At 60.9% G+C, this 10,767-nt stretch overlaps 1 protein-coding gene across 1 annotated transcript; it reads left to right on the forward strand.

Annotated features, from left to right (window-relative positions):
* Positions 1-1,044: 1,044 nt before the first annotated feature.
* Positions 1,045-8,681, forward strand: LOC104559408 (ras-related protein Rab-11A). Its single transcript, XM_062019756.1, has 5 exons — positions 1,045-1,163; positions 6,665-6,860; positions 6,939-7,132; positions 7,212-7,292; positions 7,955-8,681. Exons 1-5 carry the CDS (start codon positions 1,124-1,126, stop codon positions 8,092-8,094), a joined length of 651 nt encoding a protein of 216 aa, XP_061875740.1. The 5' UTR covers positions 1,045-1,123; the 3' UTR covers positions 8,095-8,681.
* The last annotated feature ends 2,086 nt before the right edge of the window (positions 8,682-10,767 follow it).

Raw genomic sequence — 10,767 nt, forward strand, 5'->3', positions numbered from 1 at the left:
ACAGTCCCTGTGTGCCCCCTCCCAGCCTCATGCCACAGCCCCTGTGCCCCCTCCCAGCCCGATGCTACAGCCCCTCTGTGCCCCCTCCCAGCCCGATGCCACAGCCCCTGTGTGCCCCCTCCCAGCCTCATGCCACAGCCCCTGTGTGCCCCCTCCCAGCCTGATGCCACAGCCCCTCTGTGTCCCCTCCCAGCCTCATGCCACAGCCCCTGTCCCCCCTCCCACCCCGATGCCACAGCCCCTGTGTGCCCCCTCCCACCCCGATGCCACAGCGCCTCTGTGCCCCCTCCCACCCCGATGCCACAGCCCCTGTGTGCCCCCTCCCAGCTGATGCCACAGCCCCTGTGTGCCCCCTCCCAGCCTCATGCCACAGCCTGATGCCACAGCCCCTGTGTGCCCCCTCCCAGCCTGATGCCACAGCCCCTGTGTGCCCCCTCCCAGCCCGATGCCACAGCCCCTCTGTGCCCCCTCCCAGTCTCATGCCACAGCCCCTGTGTGCCCCCTCCCAGCCCGATGCCACAGCCCCTCTGTGCCCCCTCCCAGTCTCATGCCACAGCCCCTCTGTGCCCCCTCCCAGCCCGATGCCACAGCCCCTGTGTGCCCCCTCCCACCCCGATGCCATGCTTCCCCTGCACCCCTTCCCCCCTGAGCCATCCCCAGCCCACACTCCCACCCCCTCCACAGCCCGTCGAGCCTGCCTGGCAGCTTCTCCTCACTTCACACCACGGTTTGGCCTCCACCCATCGTCCCAAACCCCTCGGAACCCATCGAATCTCTGCAGCATCCTCCCACCTCACCCCCCGCGCCCACCCCCGCTGCCGCCCCCCAGCCACGCGGGTCCCGCTCCCGCAGCTCTGTCGCCGCCGTCCCCCCGCGCACACGCCGCTGCCGTGTCGGGAAGGGTCCCTGAGCCCTCGGGGACCCCCCCCGGCATCTCCCCGTACCTGGCCCAGGTGAGCTCACCTGTGCCGTGACGAGCAGCCGCGGTCGCCAATCGCCGCGGAGGGGGAAGCGCCGGGGCCACCAATGCGCGAGCGGGGGTGGCCCCAGGGCCAGAGCTGGGAAAAAGGCCCCAAAAGGTCCCGGTTGTCTCCGTGGGAGTCGGGTGGTGGTGTTGGGCGAGATGCGGGGTAAAGAGGATGAGTACGATTATCTCTTCAAAGGTGGGTGTCGCGCGTTGCCTGCGCTGAGCTGTGCACGGTCTCAGCCTGCAGCACCCTCGGCGTGGAGGAGGGGGAAGAGCTTTGGCTTGTGCTGGGTGAGCCAGGGGGGGACTTGTGTCCCCTGGGGGGACTTGTTGGGGTGCTCCCCTGTGCTGGGCAGTGAGGTGGTGCTCAGCACCTTGGGGAGAGGGGAGGCTGAATTGCTGCGGCGGGGCGAGGGTTTGCATGGAGCTGGGTGGGGGTGGGTGTTTGTGGCCCTAAGTGCTAATTAAAGCTCGTTAGTGCTGTGGGGAGAGTCCCCTGGGTGCAGTAGCCAGGGGAGGGGTGGCCGTGCCCCACGCAGGGTGCAGGTCCGTGGGGATGGGGGCTGTGCCGGGCCCTGAGCCCCCCCTGCACGGGCTGGGCTGCACCCCAAGGAGCGGAGCTGGGGGCTGAGTGAGCAATCCCCGGCCAAGGGCAGGCTCCGGGGCGCCGGGTTTGTCCTTCCCGGCGCTGATCACGGCGGGACCCCTCCGGTGTGCGAGGGGCTGTGTTTGGGCCTTTGGGGGTTTCCTTGGCTGTAGGAACGTCCCGCGGTGCTTCCACCCCCGAGCGTTTCCCTCCCACCCTCCGATCTTTTCCCTCACCCCCCGATCTCTCCCCTCACCCCCGAGTGTTTCCCTCCCACCCCCGATCTTTTCCCCCCAACCATTGATCTTTCCCCCCCTCACTCCCGATCTTTTCCTCCCCACTCCTGATCTTTTTCCCCCCACCCTCCGATCTCTCCTCCCACTCCCTAATCTCTCCCCCCACCCCCCGATCTTTTCCCCTATCGCCGATCTCACCCCTCACGCCCCGAACTTTTCCCCCCACCCCCGGAACTTTTACCCCACCCCCTGAACTTTTCCCCCCACCCCCCGATCTCTCCCCCCACTCTCTAATCTCTCCCCCCACCTCCTGATCTTTTCCTCCCCACCCCCGAGCTTTTCCCCTATCCTCAATCTCTCCCTTAACCACCCAATCTCTCCCCTCACCCCCCGATCTTTTTCCCCCCACCCCCCGATCTTTTTTCCCCCACCCCCTGATCTCTCCCCCCACCCCCTGAGCGTTTCCCCCACCACCCGATCTTTTCCCTCACCCCCCGATATTTTCCCCCCAACCATTGATTTTTTTCCCCCCACCCTCCGATCTCTCCTCCCACTCTCTAATCTCTCCCCCCACCTCCTGATCTTTTACCCCCATCCCCTGAGTGTTTCCCCCCACCCCCCGATTTTTTCCCCCCACCCCCCGATCTTTCCCCCACCCCCCGATCTTTCCCCCACACCCCCGATCTTTCCCCCCCACCCCCCGATCTCTCCCCCCACCCCCGAGCTTTTCCCCTATCCTCGATCTCTCCCCTCCCCTCCCGATCTTTTCCCCCACCCCCCGATCTCTCCCCCCACCCCCGAGCTTTTCCCCTATCCTCGATTTCTCCCTTAACCACCCAATCTCTCCCCCCACCCCCCGATCTTTTTCCCCCCACCCCCCGATCTTTTTCCCCCCACCCCCCGATCTTTTTCCCCCCACCCCCCGATCTCTCCCCCCACCCCCCGAGCTTTTCCCCCACCCCCCGAGCTTTTCCCCTATCCCAGATCTCTCCCCCCACTCTCTAATCTCTCCCCCCACCTCATGATCTTTTCCCCCCACCCCTCGAGCTTTTCCCCTATCCTCGATCTCTCCCCTCCCCTCCCGATCTTTTTCCCCCACCCCCCGATCTTTTCCCCCCACCCCCGGATCTCTCCCCCCACCCCCGAGCTTTGCCCCCACCCCCCGCACGTCGGCTTTCGCTGCAGCTTTGCCCTTGCCCCGAACGCGGCGGGCGCTGGCGGAGCCGGGGGCCGAGCCGGCACCTTCCCGAGCTCCGGAGCACCTCACCCCGCGGGCTCTGAGTCACCTTCCCCTCGCAGCCCTGCCCAAAACGCCGCCAGCCGTTCCGGCCACGGCAGTCCCCGGCTCCTCGCACACCTCCTCTGGCCCCTGCCCAGGGAATTTCTTCTCTCTGGTGTTATTCCGAGACCCGTCGAGGGGGGAAACTCTGATGCAGCCGCTGCTGCTGCTGCCTCTGCTTCTATCCCGGGGTTCAGTGTCCTGCGGTGCCAAAGCCCATCCCTGGCATCCTCCAGGAGCCAGAGCTGAGAGCAGCTCAGCACCAGGCCCTGCAGCCCCCTCCTCGGCCTCAGGGTGGTCTCTGGAGTCATTGAAAAGTAGGAAACCTCACTTTTGAAGGCAAGGTCTGCTCATTCCTCTTGAAGGAAGAGCAAAGTCCAAGGGAGATGCAATGTTGAGGGCTACAGAGCTGGGCCAGTCCTTTGGGGTCAGATGACACTGCTGAGAGCAGCTTCTGCCCTGAGAATGAGAGATGGTCAGCACCCTGAGCAGGGTTACCTGGATTCCCAATGAGCTGGGGGCATCAGCTGCCTTCTCCTGTCCTAAAGCACAATGCAGATTCCAGCTGTGCTCACAGAGAGGCCCTGGGTGCTGCTGGAGGGGCTGGGGGTAGGTGTGAAACAGCCCTGGGCATGGCTGCTCCTTGGACCCTTCCTTGGGGAGCTGTGTGGAGCTCCAGGCTGTTTCCATCCCCAGCTCTGGGGTGGGATGTGATGGGTCAGGGATGTTTCACCAGCGCTCACAGGATGTGTGTGCTCAGCTTTAAACAGCTCACGTTGTGTGTCCAAAGGCAGGGAGAACACAGCGTGGCAAATGCTTCTGTGCATGGGGTGGAGGATGCTCTCAAGTCCCTCTCTGAGGTGCCCCAGAGGCTGCTGCATCCCTGCCCTGTTCAACCCCCTCCCTGCATCCCTGCCCTGTCCAACCCCCTCTCTGCATCCCTGTCCTGTTCAACCCCCTCTCTGCATCCCTGCCCTGTTCAACCCCCTCCCTGCATCCCTGCCCTGTCCAACCCCCTCTCTGCATCCCTGTCCTACTCAACCCCCTCCCTGCATCCCTGTCCTACTCAACCCCCTCCCTGCATCCCTGCCCTGTTTGACCCTGCATCCCTGCCCTGTTCAACCCCCTCCCTGCATCCCTGCCCTGTTCAACCCCCTCCCTGCATCCCTGCCCTGTTTGACCCTGCATCCCTGCCCTGTTCAACCCCCTCCCTGCATCCCTGCCCTGTTCAACCCCCTCCCTGCATCCCTGCCCTGTTTGACCCTGCATCCCTGCCCCTGTTCAACCCCCTCCCTGCATCCCTGTCCTATTCAACCCCCTCCCTGCACCCTTGCCCCCTCCAACCCCCTCCTTGTATCCCTGCCCCTCTTCAACCCCTTCCCTGCATCCCTTCCCCGTTTGACCCTGCATCCCTGCCCCATCCAACCCCCTCCCTGCCATGGCTGGGGGGCTGCTCACAGTCAGTGTGTGCCTGGCCTGGCTGGCTCTGCCCCTTCCTCCCTTCCCAACTCTTCCTCATATCAACTCTTCTCTTTTTTTTGCACTCTGTGGGGGTGATGCAGCACGTGCCTCAGTTTCCCTGCTGTGTCCTGGCAGCTGTGGCTCCTGCAGGCCCTGGCTCTGCTGCCCTCCAGTCCTGGGGCTGTGCAGCAGCCTGGGGCTGGAGCAGGAGCGTGACTCTGCTGGGACCTGGGATGTGGCCGTTGAGCTGGGGGAAGTGGCAACTTCCCGTTGATTAAACACCAAACTGCAGCAGAAAGGCTTCTGGAGTGTTACTGAGCCTGGCTCAGTGCTGGGCTGTGTTTTTGTACTGGGTTATCTGGGGCAGTCCCAGCGTTCAGCCTTCCCTCTGTGGGTGGCTGTGAGGCCTCTGTGCCTTCCAGCCACCCTGGCTCAGCCCATGGAGCTGCTCTGCAGGCCCTTGGGCTCTTTGCTGGCAGATGCCCTGCAAAAAAGGTTTGGGTTACATCATTTGGAGGCTTCATGTCCCAGCCCCATGGGAGGAAGTCAAATGCCTGTGAGCTGGAGCTGATGGGGACATGGAGCAACACCCCTGGTGGCTGCTGAGCCTTGCATGAGAGTTGGGCACAGAGGAACCTCCTGATGTTCACCAAGGGCAAGGGCAGGGTCCTGCAGCTGGGGAGGAACAAGCCCAGCAGCAGCCCAGGCTGGGGGTGAGCTGCTGGAGAGCAGCTCCAGGAGAGGGACCTGGCACTGCTGGGGGAGAACAAAGTGACCCTGAGCAGCAACGTGGGCTGGTGGGCAAGAAGCCAACGGCAGCCTGGGGGCAGCAAGAGAGTGTGGGCAGCAGGGCCAGGGAGCTTGTGCTGCCCCTGTGCTCTGCCAGAGCTGGGGAGGCCTCAGCTGGAGTCCTGTGGCCAGGGCTGGGCTGCCCAGCTCAGGAGAGACAGGGAAGTGCTGCAGAGAGGCCAGTGCAGGGCTGCCAAGATGCTGAGGGGCTGCAACATGTGTGTGAGGAGGAAAGGCTGCAGCCCTGGGGCTGTTGAGCCTGGGGAACAGAAGCCTGAGCTCAGGGGGATCTCAGCAATGCTGCTCAATCCCTAAGGGATGGGTGTCAGAGGCTGGGGCCAGTGTTTGTTGTGTGGTGGCCAGTGCCAGGACAAGGGGTAACTGGCACAGGCTGGAACATAAGAAGTGCAATTTAAACACAAGGAGCAAGTGCTTTGGTGCTGAGGTGAGGGAGCCCTGGCCCAGGCTGCCCAGGGAGGGTGTGGAGGCTCCTTCTCAGGAGCTTCCCAACCCACCTGGACACATTCCTGTGCCCCCTGAGCCAGGGGAAGCTGCTGTAGCAGGGGCTGGGGCTGGAGCAGCTCTGCAGGGCCCTTCCAGCACCCACCATCCTGTGCTTCCATGACTGTGTGTTGCTGCAGATGCCACGTGCTCTGCAGCCCAGCTGCCCCGTGGCCTCACTGCTGTGTGGTCACAGGATGGCCGTGGCCTCAGTGCTGCCATTGTCTGGTCCTGGTGAGGAGCAGTGTCCCAAGGGGGTGGGTGAAGAGAAATGAGATAACAAACACAATCAGCAGTGAGGGGAATGAAAGGGAAACAAAAACCAAAGCCTGTTGAGTCAAACTCAACAAACTTGATGGGGGAGCTGTGAGATAAAGCCTCCCCAGAGCCTGTTGCACCAGGTTTTACAGGAAGCAGCCAGACCTGGGACAGGCAGAAAATGCACTTAACTAACCCACACCCAGAGACTTCCCAGCTCATGGGCTGGACCAGTAGCAGAGGAGGAAGAGGAAAGGTGAATGAGGAGAGGAGATGCTGCCTTTCAGACCTTTCATTCTTGTGTGACCTTGGCATGGGGGTAGGACACTGTTCTGGCTCTGGTTTTGTGCACATGGGTGCACAAGGAAAGCCCTGGCAGCTGCCAGGCTGTAGCAGGGACTTTCTCAAGGGGATCTGAGGCCACAGGGAAGTGCAGAGCTGCTGGTCCTGCTCTCCAAGGGCAGCTTCTCCCTGAATGAGATGCAGATGGGAGCAGATGGGGAGATCTCCCACCCCTGCCAGGCTGGGCTGTGGGATGGTCAGTGTCTGGGGGGGTGGGAGCTGACCCTGTGCTTGTTCCCCCTTAGTTGTGCTCATCGGGGACTCTGGGGTGGGGAAGAGCAACCTCCTGTCCCGCTTCACCCGCAACGAGTTCAACCTGGAGAGCAAGAGCACCATTGGGGTGGAGTTTGCCACCAGGAGCATCCAAGTGGACAACAAGACCGTGAAGGCTCAGATCTGGGACACGGCCGGGCAGGAGCGGTACCGAGCCATCACCTCAGCGTGAGTTTCCTTGCTGCCCACCCATATAGCCCACACCTGGGACCCTGCTGTGACCTTGTCCCCTCTTTATTCCCTCAGGTACTACAGGGGGGCAGTGGGAGCTCTGCTTGTCTATGACATTGCCAAGTACCTGACGTACGAGAACGCCGAGCGCTGGCTGAAGGAGCTGCAGGACCACGCGGACGCCAACATCGTCATCATGCTGGTGGGCAACAAGAGCGACCTGAGGCACCTCAGAGCCGTGCCCACCGATGAGGCCAAGAGCTTTGCAGGTACCTTCCCTCATCCTGAGGCCATCCCAGGGTAGCTGTGGGTTGGTGCCAGCCAGCTGAGCTCACCTTGTCCTTGCAGAGAAGAACGGGCTGTCCTTCCTCGAGACGTCTGCTCTGGATTCCACCAACGTGGAGACAGCTTTTCACAACATCCTCTCGGGTAAGGGCTGGCCAGGAAAAGTTGAGGGGGGTTGGCATAGAGATGGTCTTGGATATTGTGGCCTGCTGAGGACTCTGGCTGTGTGTTCTGGGGTGGGATCCTGCTCATCTGTGGGATCATAGAATCATAGAATGGTGGGGGTTGGAAGGGACCTTTAGAGATCATCCAGTCCAACCTCCCTGCAGGAGCAGATCCCATAGATCAGGGGGCACAGGAATGTGTCCAGGCAGGTCTTGAAGACCTCCAAGGAGGAGCCTCCACATCCTCCTTGGGCAACCTGGGCCAGAGCTCCCTCATCTCAACATTGAAACAGTTGTTCCTTGTGTTTAAATGGAACTTTTTGTGTTCCAGCTTCAGCCCATCACCCCTTGTCCTGTTGCTGGATGCAAGAGAAAAAAGGGATGTCCCAACCTCCTGACACCCACCATTTATATACTTGTAACTCCCCCCTCAGTGTCCTCTTCTCCAGACTGAACAGCCCTAGGTCCCACAGCCTTTCCTCATAAGGATCTTGTCCTAGGGTGGAATCCTCCATCTGGAGGGGAAGATGTAGGCATTGCACCCTTGAGCTGTGCCTTTGGAGGAAGGGACAGGTCCCTCTGCTGTGAAATACACACTGAAAGACTGTTTTCTTTGCCTTTCTCTCCTCTCTCTGCTGGCAGAGATCTACCACATCGTGTCCCAGAGGCAGATCACGGGGCAGCCCGAGTCGGAGTTTGGCCCCAGCACGACCATCGAGCCCATCCGGGTGCTGCCCACGCAGCAGGAGGGTCGGCAGGCCCCGTGCTGCCAGAGCATCTGAGCCCATGGGCTGTCCCCCACCCCCAACACTCCCAGCACAAGGTGCCAGCACAGCTTTTGCCCTCTCCCTCAGCTCACTGCAGCCTCCCAGGACACACACTGCTCAGTGTTTCTGTAGGACCTACACAAATAGGAGGGAGATGCATCAGGGTCTGCTCTCGCTCCTGTCCCTGGGTCCTCTGGTCCTGGAGGCACAGGCATGGGGAAGGGGGCTCTGAGTGGGCTGTGGGTGTCACTGAGAGCACCCAAACAGCTCAGGTAACTCAGCTTGAGTGGTGACATCCTGGCTGGGATGGGGCAGGGGGACATGGGTGTGGGGGGACATGGTGTGCACCCCTCTCACCCCATGAAGCGTCAGCTGTGCATCTGGCTTCACCCAGCTCCACTCCTTCAGCACCCAGAGCTGGGGGTACCCCTGGGTGCTGCCAGGGCAGCTGGGGAGACCCCAGGGAGGGGTGCAGGGAGTGACACCCCAGTCATGTCTGGAAAATCCCTGCTTCCCATGTTGTGAGCCCCTCAGATTCTGTCCATGGCACAGCCTCAGGAGAAGCTGAGCTGAGGCTTGCAGTAAGGGACCTGGGGGGCATGTCCTGGGTCTGGGGGCTGTGGTGGGTGAGTGGGTGGGTGTGAGGGCAGGGATGGGGTGCTGAGGGGGGCAGCCAGTCCCTCTGCACACCCCCTTCCACAGTGGCTGGTGTCAGTGCATGGGGCCCCTCAGCTCTGGGCTGTGAGGAGCCTCCAGCTCAACCCAAACTGTCTCTATTCGAGGGCTGTGGCTGGAGGCTGGTGCCAGCCGTGTCTCCTGGGGCAGGGGCCAGCTCCAGGGTGCTGGGGCAGAGTGTGCTGAGCCCTCTGTGCTGAGGGGCAGTGCAGGAGGGGTGCTGTGACCTTGCTGTCCCTACTGACCCCAGTGCTGGGAGCGTGTCCCTGTCTCTCTGTGCCTGTTCCTGGTCACCCCCTTGGCTTGGCTGTGCCAGGCTGTGGCCTGGAGATGCCATTTGTGGCTGAAACAGGCATTTGGGCAAAATTCCCCAATAAAGTTGCTGCTGGAGGTTTGTTCTCTCTCTGCCAGAGTCCTGCCTTGAGGCCAGAAAGGCCAGAACTGTGCCAGCTCCAGCCCCAAGCCTGGGCCTGTGTGGGTGCTGAGTGCTGAGCAGCATCCCAGGGTGATGCAGGGCACGAGGTGAGGAGGAGGAGGCACAGGGAGGAAGGTGTGACCACCACACTGTGTGTCCTGCTGGGAGGCTGGAGAGGAGAGCTCCACATTCAGGGTGAGGGAGGTGGGTTGAATCCTGCTGCCATGGCACTGGGGGAGCATGAGCTGGGCAGAGAAACGGCTGTGCCAGCCTTTGGCTTGAGGTTGCCCCTTTTTGTTCCACCCAACACACAGCCCTCCCCCAGCCCTGGCAGCTCCCTGACGTGGGATGATGAGCTCATGGGGACACTTTCAGGCTCAGCAGCTCAGCTTTGTTTCAGGTTTTATAGGATTTCAGCTGGGAGGGGGTAGTGGGAAGGGTGAAACAAGGTACCCAGGGCTCATGGATGTGTGGGACCTTGCTGCCACCAGCCTGTGAGTGCAGGGGAGAGCTGATGGTCTTACCAACAAAGCTCTAATTAACCCCAAAAAGCATTGCTAAAGAATCACAGAGTGGTGGGGGTTGGAAGGGACCTGCAGAGCTCATCCAGCCTTGTCTAAAGCAGCTCCCACCTAGATCAGGGGGCACAGGAACGTGTCCAGGTGGGTCTTGAAGCCCTCCAAGGAAGGAGACAACATGACTGTGATTATTCTATGGTTCTAAGGACCTTCCATGTGCAAGTTTGTCCTGCCATGTCCCAGAACCTGGAGACCTGCTGTGACTGAGAGGCCAAGGGGTGTCATAGAATCAGAGGATGGTGGGGTGGGCAGGGCTCTGCAGAGCTGCTCCAGCCCCAGCCCTGCTACAGCAGGTTCCCCTGGCTCAGGGGGCACAGCAACGTGTCCAGGTGGGTCTTGAAGCCCTCCAAGGAAGGAGCCTCCACACCCTCCCTGGGCAGCCTGGGCCAGGGCTCCCTCAGCTCAGCACCAAAACACTTTCTCCTCCTGTGCCAGAGGCACTGTCTGTGTTCCATCTTGTGTCTTTTACCCCTTGTCTTCTTACTGGCCATCACAGAGCAAAGGTTCACTTAGATCAGGGGGCACAGGAACGTGTCCAGGGTGGGTTGGGAAGCTCCTGAGAAGGAGCCTCCACACCCTCCCTGGGCAGCCTGGCCCAGGGCTCCCTCACCTCAGCACTGAAATCATTTCTCCTTGTGTTTAAATAGAACTTTCAGTGTTCCAGCTTCATCCCATCACCCCTTGTGCTGCTGCTGGATCCAACAGATAAAAGGGATGCCCCAAGCTGAGGACTGGGAGCAGGAGGGTGATGCCCTCACCCCCTCCCCCAGCTCAACCCACCCAGCCCTGAGTGTGAACAGACACAAACCAGGAGCAGCCACCGAGTTTCTTAAGTAATAATACTTTAATAAAATTAAGTTCTTAATGTAATTTAGCACATTTAATACATTAACCCTTTCCCTTCTTTGTTTCTGGTTTTTTTTTTCCCTACAAGTTGTGCAACATCATTCTTTTAATTCATTTTTTATTTTCTTTTAGTCTTTTTTTTCTTCTTCTTTTTTCCTTCTCCCCTCTTATACT

The sequence above is a fragment of the Colius striatus genome, unplaced genomic scaffold (assembly GCF_028858725.1).
Source record: "Colius striatus isolate bColStr4 unplaced genomic scaffold, bColStr4.1.hap1 scaffold_150, whole genome shotgun sequence".
NCBI classification, from domain to species: Eukaryota; Metazoa; Chordata; class Aves; order Coliiformes; family Coliidae; genus Colius; species Colius striatus.